A 17,911-nucleotide genomic window follows, 5' to 3' on the forward strand; every position below is an offset into this window, starting at 1 on the left:
TGCATGTTCTTCTGACACGCCGCCCAGCCCCTTTTGAGTCTTTCTTCTCCAAAGCCTCCCCTTTTGATGTTCTCCTGGTATTTTATTTTTCCTCCTCTCCTTCGTGCCACCCCCTCTACCCTAGAAACCCCAGCCCTGTTGGGTTCCCTTCTTTCTATTCCCATCACGCCTCGATCGTGTTCACAGGACAGGGTGGCTCAGTGACTTGTTCTCTCCGGCTTCCTCTGCACCGTCAGAAACCCAGAGTGCCCCAGAGCCCAGTGGTCTCTCTCAGCTTCTTGCTGTGCCTCCTGGAATGGCTGCTGCCACACACCGGCTCACTAAATTCCAGCCCACCAAGCACTCTGAGATACTGCCAGCAGATTTTCTCTCACCAGCTTTTACGGTCTCGAAACCTCTGCTTCCCAGCCCTGAGCTCTCCACCTCTCCCAGCCCAGGCTCCGGGTCTCAACGCTGGCTGTTCCTCCATTTTGCAGTTAGTGTTCATGAACTCAGATGCCACCAGGGCACCTCTCATCTAAGGTGGGAGAGTCTGGCACACGCCCTGCAGAGCACGGGACCGAATGGGACGAAGAAGAGGGTGTGACCTTCATGGTTCTCTGGTCCAGGCCCTTATATGTCAAGGGTGACTTCCCCACAGTCACAGCAGCTGCGAGCCAGGAGAAGCTGCTTCCAGCCTAGCTGTTCAGGCCCTGGTCGGCCTTGCTGCACATTTGAAAAAAGGAGCAAAACATGTCAGCTTTCAAGAAGCTATTAAATGGACCAGCATATCAAGAGTCAGCCTGGTGACCTGCTTATAGAGCGTTGTCAGGCAACAACAAAATGTGTTCTGAATGAAGTCACCAGCAGCTCCTTAGGAATCCGTGCATTGTTTTAGCTTCCTTGGGGAAAGAAGTGAATAGTTTACACATTCATACAACAGCGAGCAGGTATTCCCAAGTCCCTCTGATGGGCTAGCCCCCAAGGAGGCAGCAACAGGCAGCGCTCAGCCCTGTCTTGCAGGAAGCCTCTACTTAAATAGAAGTTGTGGTCAGATCTGCCTTCAGACCCTGTCTCTGCAACCTATTAGCTGTGTGACCTTAGCAGGCTGGCCAACCTCTCTGTGGCTCTAATTCCTCGTCTGTAGAATAAGGTCACTGTGTAAACTTGACTCCTAAGATGGTTGTGAGAATTGAGGAAAATATCCAGGGAAGCCCTACGCACAGACTCCGGCCCCAGTAAGGACTCAGCAAGCGACCACCATGATAACCTACTACGGGGTGGTCTGGACCTCTACACAGAAGTCCAAGTTTAGTTCAAGTGAGATTTATGTCTCCTTTCTTCAATTGAAGACACGTGGGTTTTGAAAGAGGCGGCATCCCTACAGGATGTGCATGTGTGCGTGCATGGTCCTCCTTTTTTTTTTTAAAGCTTTTCCAATGGTTGTAATGGGCTTCTGTGCTCTGCCCCTTCTCACTCTAGGTAATGGGTTTTGGTCTCTACCTGATGGATGGAAACGTCAGTAACATTTACAAACTGGATGCCAAGAAGAGAATCAACCTCAGCAAAATTGATAAGTTCTTTAAGGTCAGCACCTGAGGGTGGGCCCGGGCCGGGCCGCCGGGTGGTCTCTCTGGGGAAAGGGAAGAAATCGGCTCCGAGCAGTGGGGCTTGTTGGTGGAGCTGGTAAAGGCCCCCAGGAGGAGGAGGAGGATAGAATGAGAGGGCTTCCCGCTGCCGTCCGTAGAAGCTGCTACACTATCTAAGTCTGCTCAGGGCTTGGCTGAGAGGCCTTACAGTTTTTCTGCATATTGCCTTTGCTCTTTCCTGAAATCCCTTGCCAGCTAAAGAAAGAGGTGCATCCCAGAAGACAGCGCCTGCCTTAATTTTCCACATAAATCAGAGCTCACAGAAGCAGGAGGATTAAAGACTGGATTTTAAATTGATTCGCATTTGCAAAGTCACAGCCTCTCCTGGTCCACGGGGGTTGGGGGGGGGGGGGCCTCTCTTGGCTTGCCCCTGCCTCTGTGCACTAGGCCTCATTATCGTCCCTTATACACTCAGACCTTTGCAGTGCCTCAGATGTGTGATCTTATGGCCCCAAATTTCTAAAAATAAAACCTTGGGATTAAATGAAGCCTTTGAGGCTTTCATGAAGGGATTTCCTGCTTTGGATTTGAATTCCATGGTGTCAGTTGTACTGGCATTGGGCACGCCAAGGTGAAGTAGAGCCTCAGAGGTCAGATATGGAAAAACCAGGCTTAACATTCAGAGTGGAACCCCTCAAAAGTGTGGCATGGGGGACGCTGGGCTGGGCCTGGGTCTCACTGACTCTTTCAGGTTAAGGAGGAAATAAATCACCAAAAGGTATCCTGTGGCTTTGCATGTTTTCAAGGCGGGAAATTTCACTTTTCTCTCGAGCTGCCCCAAATGAAAACAGGGCTCATCTCAGGAAACTTTGCAAAATCCACCCTGCCCTCAGTCAGCATGAATGATATCAGGGTGCAGTTGAAGAATACAGCTTTGCCACAGTCGGACCTGGGTTTTAGTCTGGCTCTGCCATTCGATAGCTGGATAACTCTGGGGAGATCACTAAACCTTTCTGAAATGGAGTTCCCCAGTCTGGAAAATGTGAACACTGAGGGTATCTACTTTCTAGGGTTCCCTTGAGGATTCAGGAGGAAGGACATAGGTGGGTCAGAGCCCTGGATTATAGTCCTGGGTCCTTTGTGTAAAAATTACTTGAGTTACCTAAACCTCAGTTTTTTCATCTGGGAATTGGGGATGATAATAGTACTGACCTCACAGAGTGTTTGTAGGGATTGAGATGCTGTTTTTTGTTTAATAGAATATTTTTTAGAGCGGTTTAGGTTCACAGCAAAATTGAGCAGAAAGGGCAGAGTTTTCCCATTTCCCCAGAGTCCCCCGCCATGAGCAGCCTTCCCCACTATCAAAATCCCCCACCGAAGTGTTGCATCCTCTACAATCTGCAGACCTCCACTGACATGTCATTATCACCCAGAGATCATAGCTTACATTAAGGATCGCTCTTGGCGTTTTACATTCTATGTAACATTGACGAACACAGAATGATTGTATCCACCACTGTCCTAAGGATCTTGGGGGGTTTGAAGAACTTGACATGGGTGCCTACCACCTAGAAGCCAGCAGTCTGCACTGGCCTCCTCTCCATTTGGACTGGTCTTCACTTAGGACCTGTCTGCCTCACCCAGCTAGCGGCATCCAGGTACCCACTCCTAGTCCAGCATTCACAGCGGCAAGGACCCACGAATCCCAGGAAAGTTAGAGCAGAGAGAACCCTGCCTTGGGAGGCAGGCCATCTGGTCTCTTCCTTCATCCACTCTGGCTGCTGTGTCACCTTGGACAAATCGCTCTGCCCCTGTGAGCTCAGTTGCTGGAACATGGATTGGCTGGAGGCAGGGGAGGCCCTGTATACTGTCTGGTGACCCAGGAGCATGATCAGAAGCAGAGCCTAGGGTCGCCCAGAGGTCCATGGAGGAGGCCTGCTTTCCCTAGTGGAAGGCAGCCAGCCAGCCCCTCCGTCAGCATCTCATGCCTTGTGTTTGCTTCCTTTGCAGCAGCTGCAAGTGGTGCCCCTTTTCGGCGACATGCAGATAGAGCTGGCCAGATACATTAAGACCAGTGCTCACTATGAAGAGAACAAGTCCAAGTGAGTGCCTGCCGTAATGTCTCTCGGCTCCCGTGAGGATGCCCGGCCCGGGCAGGGGGCCGAGGGGCCACTTCAGCCCCTCCCCCCTCCCCAGAGCCCTGGGCAGGTGGATTCCATCGCCACACTGGCACCCAGCCGGCCGGAAGGGAACAGCGGAGGGTGCTCTGAGCCCTTTTGTATCTGCCCTTTGCCGCCAGGGTTCAAAAGCTCTCAGAGCACAGCCACGCCCCTTCTGTGTCCCGGCGTTGACCCATGCTGCCCGCAGTGGGACAGCAGGAGCCCTCCTTCCCTGGAGAAGGGGGAGGACTGGCTGGCCCTCAGTGGAGCAAGATGGCATTCATCAGCACGTTCATTCTCTCCTCCGATTTGTATCCGTGCAGTAAGTATGGCATTGAGGATATGGTTTAGACGGCTCCTCCTGTGAACTGAGTCGATAGCTTCGCCTTGGATTGTTTTATAAGCCACTGTTCTAGGTCATCTGTGCTAGAACCCGGGGTGTCAGGGACTCACGGCAGGTGGGTGACACCCAGCTGCGGTCTGGGCCTCTCCATTGATCTAGGGGCTTGTTAGTAAGGTTTCTTCTGTCTACATCTTGCCCAAAGCTGAATGAAGATGACCGTTCCCTACAGAGAGGGGCTGACTGTCCTTTAGTCAAAAGTGAGGGTTTGTGCCTGAAAAATAGGTAAACGGAGTGTCCTTGAACCCTAACAGCCTTGAGCCCCTGAGAGGGAGTCTCCCCAAGGAAGCTGGGTTAGTCTCTTCATAACCTGCTTGCTGCTAGCATGGGTGGAGGTTTTCTAGGAAGAGCATGGAACCGAGAAGGCTGAACTCCTTTCTTCACGTTTCCTGCCACCTGAAGTTGGGTGGGAGTTGATGTGGCCACAGAGGGGTGTCAGAGGTGTAAGTGGTCGTGTCCCCATTCCTGTACAAGTAAGCCAAGATAAAAGTCAGGGCAAAGTATAAGCATGAGGAAGTCTATCCCCAGTCCAGGCACTCTTGTGAAAACCACTTCCGCTTCAAGGAGATCCTTTTGAGAGACTAAATTTTTTCCAGAATGTTCATCTGTCTTGTTTGGTGCCCATGCTTAGTCTGTCTCCTGGGTCACCCAGCACCAGATGACCGAAGGCGGTGAAGGGGCCTGTCTTTTTGTGGGGGGAGGAGGGGAGGAAGTAAAGTCTTTCACTCATTGATTTCCTCCCCATTTTAGGATGGTTTTCCCAATGATATCTTTCCAAAGGAGAAAGGGGAGGGGCAAGGGGAGCAAGAAGGTGGTGGGGGGAGAGAGAGAGGGAAGGAGGGAGACCATGCCAGCAGTACCTCTCAGAACACATGGTATCCATCACGTGGAGTCCTTTCATGTTGCCCGATCACTGTGAGCCTCCCCAGTCCCATCCTAACGGCCCCAACAAAGCTAGCTTCAGTCTCAGGATGTCCATGCTGACAGTCGGTAGGCAGGCCCGGGGAGGTTGCCCACCTGGCCTTTTCTTTGCTCAGTTTCCAGCTCTCTGTAGCCCTAGAGAGGCTCCTCATTCGTATAACTGGTAAGTACTATGGATACAAGTTACCTGGGAAAGCCCCTGATTAGGTTTTAGAGGAGAAAGAAGACTATTCTGCTCAGCCTGTGGCAGGCTGTCTTTTGGTGACTGGGACACGTGCTGGGTCCACCCAGGGCAGCCAGCCACATTTGGCTGAGCACCAAGAACAACTAGCAAGTGCAAGGAGCCTATCCCACTGTGGCACGTCGGGCCAGGACCTTCTCCAACCATGTGATTTTCTGCCCAGGTGGACGTGTACCCAGAGCAGCATCAGTCCCCAGTACAACATCTGCGAGCAGATGGTTCAGATCCGGGATGACCACATCCGCTTCATCTCCGAACTTGCTCGCTACAGCAACAGTGAGGTAAGCTCGCCCTGCCTGCTGAGAGGGAGCCCAGTGGGGGCTCAGGGTGTGAAGGGGCAATGACTGGCCAGAAAGGAAATGATCCCAAGGATGAAAGAGAGCAGGAGTGAGGCCATACATATCGGAGGCAAGAAGGCAAAGGGGCCAAGGGCATGGGTTTTAGAGCTAGACAGAACTGGTTCTGCCACTGACCTTCACAAGTTATTCACAATCTCTGAACCTCAGTTTCCTTATCTGTAAAATGGGATAATAGTGTCTGGAAAGGTTCACTGAGAGGCTAAAACAGTAGGATGCATGGAAAATGCATCCTGCACAGCAGATAACAGTGGCCCAGTAATGTGGTTCATCTGCACATGATCCCAGCCATTTTCACCCTGGATGGCAAGAGAAACAGTTCTGAACACTTGCTCAAAGCATGGAGTGTTTTAAAACTCCACAATAATTATACTTGTAACACATCAGAAAATACAATTAGGGACAGAAGAAGCGTGGAAAATCTCTTGTAATCCCACCAATTACATTTTTACTGGTGTTATGTTTTTCTTTCTTTTTTTTTTTTTAATATGGAAATATAGTCAATGCACAAACCTCAGAAAAACTACAGATATGCAAAGGAGGGAAATCAACCATGTAAAATTTGACCAGCCAGAACCAACTGTGATTAATATTTGGGTTTATCTATCCTCCTGGACTCTGCCCATATATACCTTTCTATTAAATGTGTATGTTGGTTTGATAAACATGGTCCCTGATTTGAACCTGGATGACTGTTTGCTCACTGCTTCCACCGTGTGGCTGGCAGCCATAGTGCGCATGCTTTCCGAACCCAAACTCTGAAAAGGTCTTTGATCGAAGGGCAGCATAGTTGAAATGAGGACAGTCAGACACGTGCACACAGTGTGGTCGTTAGACAGGTGGCCCATATTCTTATGAGGGCTCCTGGAAGACATGGACCGAGGTCCAGCCCCACCCTTCGGCTTTCTTGACCACATGCCACAATCATCTGAACTAAACCAATGGGAATAATTTCAAAGCCAGGCCTCCTTCATCCTTGTCAAGTCTTGGTGTGATGTAAGAGCGAAGTTGACGTCAAGGTTTTTTTAAGTTGTACATTTTATGCATGTGTATCCACAAACAAGTCCCGTTATTTGCAGTAATTGTATTCTGAAAAGTGGGCATGAACCCTGGATCAGCAAATACGGAACAATTCCTCCCAAAGGAAGTACAGAGTTAAGTTCCTCTGGTCATGACATTTTCATAGGCTGATGAATATATAACCTTGTTTTCTGTGCATTTCCATTTAAAGATGCCATTTGTAATATATATTGTTGATTTACGGACATTAACTCACATGCAACAATACTATAATTTAACATGCAAACAAAGCTTATCTGAAAGAGGTGCTTTTCCCCTAAGGCATGTCATAGCCTTATTTGCAGTTAAGATTACTACACTGAACTTTAGTATACTCTTGGGGCCATTTTAAATAGTGAAATCACCAGTAAAAAGTACAATGTGGAAAACATGGCATTAAATGAACCATATATATACAGTAGTGTCACTGAAACGAGAAAGCACAGAGTCGCCGTGTTCAGCCTCCACTGGACATGACTCAGAATTGTCACCACTCTGCACGTACCTGCAAATGACCAGTAAAGGGACTGCAAGTACTGACTTGGAGATTACAAATACATTTCAGGGAGTAGGCAAATTCACAACTACAGAACTCAGCAATAACGAGGACTGACTCGATACGTGTGTACGGATGTGCAAGTACTTACACATACACACCTGCATACATCTGTATTGCCTTACAGAAGAGTGCACAGCCAGATAGATGTTAGTCTTCAGCACTTTTCAGCTGGTGGGTCGTATCTAATTAAAGAGTTGTGCAGTTAATTCAGTGACTTATGATGGGCATTTTGTATGACATGGACTAGCCCATCAGAGGAATTCTCATGTGTTAAGAATAAAGTAGCTATATGAACAGAGTTGGTATATATTTACATTTATATTTATATTTAGGATCTCTAGGCAGGTATGTGTTCCTGAGTCACTATGTGGTGTGCACTTCCTACTGTATTTGCAGTTGAAAGAATTTGAAAGCCGCAGCCCTGCAGGGTAGTTCTGAGTGGGGCTATGGGTCACACCATCTGAGTTTAAGTCCTCAACCATGGACAAGCCATGTGGCCTTCAACAAAGAACTTGTCTGAACCTCAGTTTGTCTCTCCAGGGGGTATAACAGTAGCACCTCCCTTATATCATTCTTGGGGGAATCAGAGAAATAACGTCTAAAAGGGCCAGGCGTGTCCATGGTGAGGGTGACGGCACATGTTCGCAGGTGGTGACAGGCTCCGGACTGGACAGCCAGAAGTCAGACGAGGAATACCGAGAGCTTTTCGACCTGGCCCTGCGGGGCCTGCAGCTTTTATCCAAGTGGAGCGCCCATGTCATGGAGGTGGTAGGTGTCCTGCAGGCAGAGGGCCTGCCCTCCCCGAACCCTCCAGACTGACCTTTGTTCACAAGGACCCTTGTCTGCCCCTGCCTTGTCCCAGCACTCTTCTTTTAACAGCCTTATTGAGATACAATTTGCACACCATACCATTCAGGCATTGAAAATGTAGATTCATTGGTTTTTAGTACATTTCCAGAATTGTGCAACCATAGTCAAATTTAGAATCTTTTTATCAGTTCCAAAAGAAACCCTGTGTAATCAGCCCCCATTTCCGATCCCCACAGCCCTGAGCAATCTGTCTCTGTCTCTAAAGATTTCCCTCTTTTGGATGTTTCCCACAAGTAGGATCATATACTATATGGCTATTTGCGTCTGGCTTCTTTCACTTCATGCCTTCAACCAGGATCTGTGTTAGAGCATGAATCAGAACTTCATTCCCTTTTATGACCAAGTCATACTCCCCTGCATGGACACAGCACGTTTGGTTTTTCCCTTCATCCGCTGATGGAGTTTGGGTTTTCCCTCTCTCCCCAGTACTCCTGGAAGCTGGTTCACCCCACGGACAAGTTCTGCAACAAGGATTGCCCTGGCACGGCGGAGGAGTATGAGAGAGCCACACGCTACAACTATACCAGCGAGGAGAAGTTCGCCTTCGTCGAGGTGGGTGCTGACCCCTTGCCTCCCTGCTCCCACCCTGAGGCTGCTGCTTGGTGTCGAACCTGGTGGCTCCAGGAGTGCTTCTGAGCAGGGTGGCAACCATGGTCCTCCCGGGTGCCTATGCTCCCCTGTCCTCCCCCTCCCACCTGAATTCATCTCTTCAAAAGTGACCCTTCACGGGTACCTGAGTGTTGCAGTGGCTTAAGCAACCCGTTCTTGGTGTCGGCACAGGTCATGACCTCTGGGTGGTAGGATGGAGCCCTGCGTTGGGCTCCATGCTCAGGGCAGAGTCTGCTTGAGGTTCTCTCTCCCTCTTGCTCTCCTGCTCCTGCTTGTGCTCTCTTTCTCTTTTAAATAAATCAATCTTTAAAAAAAACAAAAACCAAAAAAACAACAACTTCCCATTCAAAAATGATTAGAAACTCATTCTGTTCCTAAGAATCCAAGGGAAAGCACTCACTCCACTAGAAAAATGGGCAAAGGGAAACCAACAGCAGAAAACACGGACAAACCAATGGCTAAAAGAGATAAGAAAAATGTCCAGATTGATGAATGATCAAAGAACTACAGGTGGAAACCAAGACCAGATGAGCCGTCACATGTTGGACCCCCAGGATTTAGTGTCTCATTTTCTTATCTTTTCTGTCTTTTGTCCATCGCTTAGTTCTGTTCTGCTTTGTGGGATGTTTCCTGAAGTTCCACTCTCTACTCTATTAGTATTTTTCATTGTGCCTATTATATTTTTAATGTCCAGAAGCTCTGTCTTGTCCTCTGAATGTTCCTTTTAGAAGACCTCATTCTTGTGCCATGTGTGCAAAATCTTCATGAGAATAGTACGCTATTTTTATTATCTTTATTGAGGTATAATTTATAGTCAATAAATGTATCCACTTAAAGCATATAATGCCAAGAGTTTTGACTATTGTATACACACCTGTGAAACCACAAATATTAGATGCAGAACCTTCTGTGCTTGCTTTGACGGCATGGGTATTAAAATGGGAACAGCACAGAGAAGGCTAACGTGGCCCCTCTGCAAGGATGACACACAAATTCACAGAGCATTCCCTTTAAAAAAAAAAAAGATGCAGAACATTTCCATCTCCCCTTAAAGACTTTGTGTTGCTCACTTTCTTTTATTACCATATCTCTTATCCTTTTGTTTGGTTGGTATTTTTTTTTGTGCTTGGCTTCTTTTACTCACCACCATAATTTTGAGTTTTATCCTCGTTGTTCTGTGTATCAGTCGTTTGTTTATTTTTCTTGTTGAGTAGTATTCTGTTGTATGGATACATACTGTGATTTGCTTACCCATTCAGCTGTTGATAAACATCGGGCATTTCCACCTTTCGGCCAGTATGACTGAAGTCGCTTTAAGGATTTGAGCCAGTCTTCCTGTCGATACAGGTTTTTCTTTCTCTCAGAGTGGTTGTATGGTCGGTGAATGCTTAACTTTTTAAGGAACTGCCCAGCGGTTTTCCAAAACGCATGTGCCGTTTCATGTTTCTGCCGACTGTATCTGAGAGTGCTTTTGCTCCACACCCTCCCACTCCTTGACATGGTTAATTTTATTAACTTTAGTCATTTGAGTGGCTGTTGAGTTGAGGTTTGAACTTGCCTTTCCCTGAAGACCGATGACATTGGGCATCTTTGCATGTGCTTATTGGCCACTCATCGATCTTCCCTGAGAAATCCTGTCTTCTGAAATCTTTTGCCCATTTTTAAAATCGGGTTTCTGTCTTCTTTGTATTGAATTATGAGAATCTTTGTTGCAAATACAAGTCTCTAGTCATATATATGTTGTAACTATTTTTTTGAATTAGTGGCTTTGTCTTTTCATTTTCTTGGGGGGGGTACATTTTGAAGAACAGCTGTTGTTAATTTTGATAAAGTCCGACTTATCAGCTATTTTATGGTTTGTGCTTTTTGTGTTCTAGCTAGGAAATCTCTGCATTGCCCAGAGTTGCAAAGATTTTCCCTTAGGTGTAACAGATCTGTACACTCTGCTGTGTTTGGAAATATTCTGAAACATCTCCATTATCTCTTCCTTTGTCTCATTATTTCCTAGTTACCGTCTCTAGCCAGAAACCCAGATACTTTTGTGATGTAATTTTCCCTTAAGATTCTGTCCCATTATCTCTCTGCACTAAAGCTTCCCTCTAGCAAAACCACTATATTTATTGTTCTAATGAAAATCCTCACCGCCTGAACTTTGTTCTCACCCTTTCCTCTGACTCAGATATATGTTCTATTATTCCTTTAAGGTTTAGAGGAAGAAAACGTCTTAGCATGTAAACTCATTTATTGCCTTATTCATTCCTTTTCAACAAAAATATTCTGATGGCTCACTATAGGCCCAAGCAGGGGGCATAGGGCATGCAGGGCGTCTCTGGGCCTTACCCCTGTGCACTGAGAGTCCAGAGCAGAGCCTGGGAGTCTGAGACATCATCATGAGGACCTGCTGTCACGTCATCAGACCTGACCCATCATGTCGGGGGCTGACATGGTTTGCGCTACACCCTCTGATTCTGAATCACCCTAGATATTAACACTTGTGGCTGATAGGGGCCAAAGGCTCAGGCTTGTTGCTGGGGAAGCTAGACTAGGGATGTGGCTTGTACCCAAGGCCACCCAAGACTTCTTATTCCTCCTCCACCCCATTAAACTTACCTACTGGGAAACCGACAAAGCAATGGCAGAAACACATGCCTCTCTTCCTCGGGACAGGGAGGGAGGAGTAATTGCTCAGAGAAGAGAGGAACTCAGGAGAGAAGATATATGCGCACACCAAGGCGGGCCAGGATACACTCATCCCAAATACGTGTCTCCCCATGTCTGCAGCCCAGGGAGCAGGTGAAGGGACTAGGGAAGCGGCAAACAGAAGGGCAGAGGCTTCCCCTCACTTGAGACTTCTGTAGAGATTTTATGTCACAGGAGGAAGCTCTCTGGACTCAAGCAGCAAATGGCCAAGTTATTTCAAAGGCAAAGATTGTAAAAATTCTATAGAAAATATTATGGTCAAACAAAGGTCTATTTGACACAGTCTGTGGGTGCATGGTAGGTAGAGAGGTCTCTGGAAATCAGAGAACCATGAACTGGCTGCTGTTGGTCAGCCATTAGCAGTAAGATGGGGAACTGGTGTCAGAGTGGACGTCCACCGCATCGTGAAGGTCACGGTCCCATTTAGCTGACATCTCTGCTTGTGGCAGGACTTGTCTGATGCAGGAAGCAGAGTGCTCCTCTCCATTCTGGCACACGTCTCTCACCTCGCTGTGAACTGGCATTTTGAATGGCGCTGGCCTCTCGCTTCTGGACATCTCACTTAGCACCCTTCCTGTACTGTGGTGCAGGGTGCTAGACAGATAGGTAAGCTGAGGCCCAGTGAGACTGACCTTGATCTGTGCCCGGCCAGGTGATCGCCATGATCAAAGGCCTCCAGGTCCTCATGGGCAGGATGGAGAGTGTCTTCAACCAGGCCATCAGGAACACCATCTACGCGGCCCTGCAGGACTTCGCCCAGGTGACTCTGCGTGAGCCCCTGAGACAGGCAGTGCGGAAGAAGAAGAACGTTCTTATCAGGTGGGTCTTCAGACGGCCCTTTCCAGGGGTCACATCAAAAATCAGAGGTACTAGGTCCAGACCACAGGGGAAGTTCTTGGCTCTGTTAGCTTGAGCACCACCTCTGTACACACACATACCTCTCTAGCAAGTTCCAGCAAGTTCTAGGAGGCCTCCTTAGGAGATCAGACATTTGAAATGAATCAAGCCTCAGGCTCTGGGGTTGAAGTCTGTACCATCACTAGCTGTGTGCACTTAATCAAGTGACATAGTTTCTCTGAACCTCAGTTTTCCTCATTTGTGAAATGTGGAATATAATGGTACTTAACTTCATTGGCTGTTGGTATGATAAATTGAGGTAATCATCGTGTTGACCTAAGCACACGGCAGCACAGAGTAAGTATGCAACAAATGTAAGCTATTATTAAAACTTCAATCATACGGAAATGTAATTGGACTAATGAAATTCCCCTGTAATGAGAAGGAAAAATAGCCAGTGGGCATCAGAGTCGCCTGTGGTGCTTATTGAAGAGCAGACTTGTGGACCGTGGCTCAAGCCTGGGAAACCAGAACCTCTTGGCAGGGGGGCGGGGGGCAGGAATGAGCGTACTTCCACAGTGCCCAGGAATTCTAAGACAGGGTGTCCTGGGCCATCACAGACTCCAGCAACAGGGTTGCAGGGCCTCCTTCCAATGCTAAAGCCAGGTCTGAGTATCGGTTCTTCCTTCCCAGTGTCCTGCAGGCAATTCGAAAAACCATCTGTGACTGGGAAGGGGGCCGAGAGCCCCCCAATGACCCGTGTTTGAGAGGGGAGAAGGATCCCAAGGGGGGATTTGACATCAAGGTGCCCCGGCGTGCTGTGGGGCCCTCCAGCACACAGGTAAGTGGCTCTGAGGCCAGCCATGGTAGTTCAGGGGCAGGGGATTTCAGGCAGGAGGGCAGGGTCCCCAGCCGTGCTAGTCTTACTCTGCCATCTTGTTTTAATTCAGGAGGGAGGACTACCAGCTTAAGATTCAGGAGACCTGGATTCTAGTCCTAGAAACCCATGTGACCTCAGGCACGCTGTACAGTCTCTTTGTGCCTCAGTTGTCTAATCTGGCAAATGGGGGTCATACCAGGACTGGCTCTCTCCTAGCCCTGTGAAGTATAGGCTTCAAAGCATAGGAGGAGTTTCCAGTAGACTCTGTATGCACCTACCTATGCTGTCCCTCTTCATGGAACCCGGGCCCCCTCACCCTGCATTGACATTCTAGCTTGGGAACTCAGGAGCTCAGCCTCTGACGTGCTGTGTGATCTTGGGCAAGTGCCGTGATCTCTCTGTACTCTGATTATCATCTCCATTTGGTGAAAAATTTGAAGGAGATCATGTTCCCGACCAAACATTATTACTATTATCCCCTCAAATGCACAAATATCAGAAGCCTGACCCCTTAGAGAAAGCCTAGTAATCGGAGATATTCAGAGTGGCTAAGCGAAGCTTCTGAACAAGAGGTCGCCTGTGATTTACCCAGAGTAGTCATTAAATTACACACACACACACACACACACACGCACACAAGTCAAAAAGAATCTGGGCATCTTGGTTGAATCCTTGTCACTTCCTTAAGGATAAGCAACTCCTGGTAGGCTTTTTGAGGTATTAGAAAAAAAGCGTAAGGGTCCATCAAATGTTCAGGGGTGTTACAGGAGCTCCCCCTTGACTTGACCTTTCAGCCAGTCTCAGCTCTGCAGCCATGAATCTGAACCATCTGAGATAAGCTGTCTGAGCTCACCACCCCCCTTCTATGTGTGTGTGTGTATGTGTGTGTGTGTGTGTGTGTCTGTGTCTGTGTCTGGGGAGGAGGGATTGGGCAGGACTGCTTCTCAGCACCGTAACTTCCCTTGGCTTCAGAGCCTGTGGGCCAGTGTGCACTGAACTTGTTGGCCTTGGAAATCCCAAGGAAGCTTCTATAAACACTTCTGTGTAATGTTCAGGACCAGAGGCCTCTCCAGCCTAGAATATCCTGGAGGGGCTAAGCAGGGCTTTTGGGTGTGTCTGTAAGTCCCAAGACATGAGTGAGGGAGACACAGACAAGGCAGAAGGGAAACAGGAAAGGAGGATGAGACGAAGGGCCAAACAGGCAGAGACGGAGGGAGAGGAGCAGAGGAGTGGAAGGATGTCTACACAGGTGGTCTGAGAGGGGAGTGTGACCAGGAGTTAACCCCCCCCCCCCACCGCCGAATCCTGTGAGGTGGCACGGGTGCATCGGGTAGACCCCAACAGTCAGAGTTGGAAGAGCCCTTAGAGACAAGTGAGTCCCAGTATCCTCCCTGTTTTACAGATGGGGAAACTGAGGTCCAGAGAGGGGAAGTGACTTGTCTAAGTCACAAGGCGAGTCACAGGTGGAGGTGGGACAAGAACCCAGGTCTCCTGACTCCCACCCCGGGGCTCCTTGAGGGCCTTCCGAGAACAGTAGACAGGGGCACCTAGCCCAGCTGGGATGTTGGCTGACGCCCTGTTCAGTAGAAGTAGGTGGCGAGAGGATGGATTTTCAAATAGAATTCGATACAAATCCATCAATCCCACATGGACTGTACTTGAGGAATCCTTTTCTGGATAACTCCCAAGGCCATCATAAGAACGGTGCTTCTCAGTGCAGAGGGATGATCAGGCCCGCCCCTCCATGGGGCTGGCGAGGGTGGACCGGCCACCGTGCTAGCTCGCGGACCGTCACGGGAAGTGCTGCGGTAGGGGCATTGTGCCCCTTCCCTCTGTGGCTGCGCCCCCCCAGCCCGGGGCCTGGCTCATGGTGGGGACAGTCCTGGAGGAGATCTGGAGGCAGCCAGGGCAGATGTGGTGGCAGAGGGAGGTTGGAGCTTCTGAGAGGTGGTCGGCAAGTGGCCCCTGGCACTCGCGGCGGCTTTCCCACCGTATACAATACCTCTTGCTTTTCTCTCTCTCTCTCTCTCTTTTCTCTCTCCCTCTTCCCTGTCTCTCCTGCCCTCCCATCCCCCCTCCTTTCTCCTATCTATGTCTTAGGCCTGCCAGTGGTCCCCGCGGGCTTTGTTTCACCCCACTGGTGGCACACAGGGCCGAAGAGGCTGCCGATCCCTGGTATAACACCGCCTGGCTGGGTTGGTTGGGGTACACTTCTCCAGGAGGCAGCAGGAATGGACTAGCCTGGCTCCTCAAGGCCCCTTCCAGCCCTAAGATTCAAAGGCATATGATGTGGAAAGATCTAGATTAGCACTTGCACCCTTTGCACTTAAGGCCCTCTGTAAGTGGGAGTTGGTTGTCTAGTAGACCTCCTGTGTAAGTACCTGTCTTCACCACCCGCTTTCCACCCAGGATTTTGGTTGGCTGTGCGATGCAGCTGGCGCCACCAGAGGGCGCCATCCTCAGCAATGGATTCAGAGTGCTAAGGATCAAGAGCTTGAGGTGGTGGGGTGGGGGGCTTGCTCTGATCAAATGGCATTTCGCAGTTCCTCAAAATATTAGAGCTGGAAGGGCCTGGTTTGAGAAAGCATCTGGTGCAACCCGTCATGTTAGCAGATAAGAAAACTGAGGCCCAAATTGGGACTTTGTTGCCCAAGATCACACAGCAAGACAGTAGCAGTGCCTGGCCCTCGACCCAAGTCCAGGGCTCAACCCATGGTGCCACCCAGCCAACCAGTAAAGCAGAGACTGACTCCAGAGTGATGTGAACTGGGGTTCTCCTCTGATGCCCACGCCCTTGGCCAAGCAGAATGGGCAAAAACCTAGGCCTTGAATGACCTAGTATCAGGCCCTGGGCAGACTTTCCTTCCTGGGCTGGCCAGTCTCCCTCCTGAGGGTTTACATGTTCCAGATTCACTTCTCCAACCCTAAACTGGTGCTTCCTTAAGACAGTGCTTTTTAAGAGCAGACATCTGCAGGAAAACAGAAAAACATAAATACAGCTCAGAGACCTTTACCCCAGGGTGGAGGGCCAGCCCCTGATCTTCTCGTCTTACTTTCTTTTTCAAGCTGTACATGGTGCGGACCATGCTCGAATCACTCATCGCAGACAAAAGTGGCTCCAAGAAGACGCTGAGAAGCAGCCTTGATGGACCCATCGTCCTCGCCATAGAGGACTTCCACAAGCAGTCCTTCTTCTTCACGCACCTGCTCAATATCAGTGGTGAGTCACCGTGTCCAGGCAGTGGGGAGAGGATGAGGGTCTCAGGTCCCAGACCCACTAAGGCTTTGGACCAAAAGTTGTAAAAGAACACAAACAAACAAGCAACAACAAACCCAAAAAACGTAGTCATTGATCAAAAGAGGCACATTTTGCTACCGAGATTAAAAAAAAAAATGCACCCTTTCTGGTGGTCTTGGAAAGGCCAGACTCTGTTAAATTTGTCTGGTCTTAGTCCCCTCTACTAAGGACTTTATTAAAATCAGCAGCACACCCGGAATGACCAGGCATTTGGTCAGTCTTTTGTTTCTGAGCAGTAGCTTTGAGCTGATTAGTCTTGCTGCTTGTAGCAAAAGAGGCTTCTAGGCTACACCCAGCCCTGTGTCCCGTTTCCTGTGTCCCTGTTAGCAGGACGACTGGGCAAGGGGGGCGGGGGGCGTGCGGAGAGCAGTATCCAGGGCCGTGGAAGGGATAATGCGTCTGTCGTTACTGAGAACTTCTCCATCAGAATGCAGACCAGGGCCCTCCAAGGCTCCTAAGCGGATAGAAGCCAGAATTACCATGTACAAGGAGGCCTCACTGTGGGTTTTTAGGATGACCTTGTACGGGGATTGTGGAGATTGCGGGCGCCTCTACATTTCTAAAACATCACTGCTCTCCTCCTGCCTGGGGCTGCTACCATGAGCTTAATAAATGCTGTTTTCTAAATAGGTATTAGACTGACCTCCAGGTACAAGCAAGTGGGACCTACTGATCAAGTCGTACTTAATGAGCACCTGCTGTGTAGTAGTGTAGGGGTAAGAACAAAAAAGCAGTAAGAACAAGTTAATAACAATAAGAGCAAAGATCTTTTGGTGCTTCTGTGTATAAGCCACGACTCTCTCCTTTATGCTTTCAGAAGCCCTGCAGCAGTGTTGTGACCTCTCTCAGCTCTGGTTCCGAGAATTCTTCCTGGAGTTAACCATGGGCCGGCGAATCCAGTTCCCAATTGAAATGTCCATGCCCTGGATTCTAACAGACCATATCCTGGAAACCAAAGAACCTTCCATGATGGAGTAAGAGGCAGGCTTGGGTCCGCAAGGAGGTTCCCAGGGTGCAGATGGAGAGTAATTTGCCTCACAGCTCTGTTCTTTCCAGAACTTTCCAGATTAGGCAGTGTGCCCTTCTAGGGAGAACGCTCATCCCAAGGATCAGGTCACACTAGATTTGACTCAGCCTTGCAGATAGGCTCAGGATTGTACCGGCCCAGCTGCCCTTCCTGGGTTCTATCCATCTCAAAGCAGCTGTGCTTGGAGGATAGTCATCTCTGGGGACCAGGAAGCTAATGTCCTTAACTGCCACCTCAATTCTTTTGGTCCCAGACTCATTTTTTCAGGCCTTGGATTTATTAACATCATGAATGTTCAAATTCTACAGGCAGACTGTAAAGTAAGGCATTCCTGAGGCAGCCTGGAAACATCCCAAGTGCTGGGAGGCTCTCTCTTCCCAACCCCAAGCTTGTTCCCATGTTCACCCAACCCTCTGTGTTTCCCAAG

General features: G+C 49.0%; 1 protein-coding gene and 1 non-coding gene across 4 annotated transcripts in view; both read left to right on the forward strand.

The window, feature by feature from the left end:
- The window catches only part of CYFIP2 (cytoplasmic FMR1 interacting protein 2), a 125,480-nt gene that overhangs the window by 36,761 nt on the left and 70,808 nt on the right, over positions 1–17,911 (forward strand). For 2 of the 3 annotated variants that reach the window (XM_059174150.1, XM_059174151.1), the window contains exons 9-18: positions 1,462–1,566; positions 3,579–3,670; positions 5,453–5,570; positions 7,912–8,031; positions 8,560–8,685; positions 12,095–12,261; positions 12,973–13,120; positions 15,260–15,334; positions 16,226–16,379; positions 17,275–17,431. In XM_059174150.1, the coding sequence (XP_059030133.1) occupies positions 1,462–1,566; positions 3,579–3,670; positions 5,453–5,570; positions 7,912–8,031; positions 8,560–8,685; positions 12,095–12,261; positions 12,973–13,120; positions 15,260–15,334; positions 16,226–16,379; positions 17,275–17,431 (1,262 nt within the window). The remainder of the gene's footprint in view (positions 1–1,461; positions 1,567–3,578; positions 3,671–5,452; positions 5,571–7,911; positions 8,032–8,559; positions 8,686–12,094; positions 12,262–12,972; positions 13,121–15,259; positions 15,335–16,225; positions 16,380–17,274; positions 17,432–17,911) is intronic. The other variant, XM_059174152.1, reaches the window with a different exon arrangement.
- On the forward strand, positions 9,652–9,755 carry LOC131832889 (U6 spliceosomal RNA). Its single transcript, XR_009354238.1, has one exon. It is a non-coding gene; the product is annotated as a U6 spliceosomal RNA (small nuclear RNA).

Source organism: Mustela lutreola, chromosome 5, assembly GCF_030435805.1.
Source record: "Mustela lutreola isolate mMusLut2 chromosome 5, mMusLut2.pri, whole genome shotgun sequence".
Classification (NCBI taxonomy): Eukaryota; Metazoa; Chordata; class Mammalia; order Carnivora; family Mustelidae; genus Mustela; species Mustela lutreola.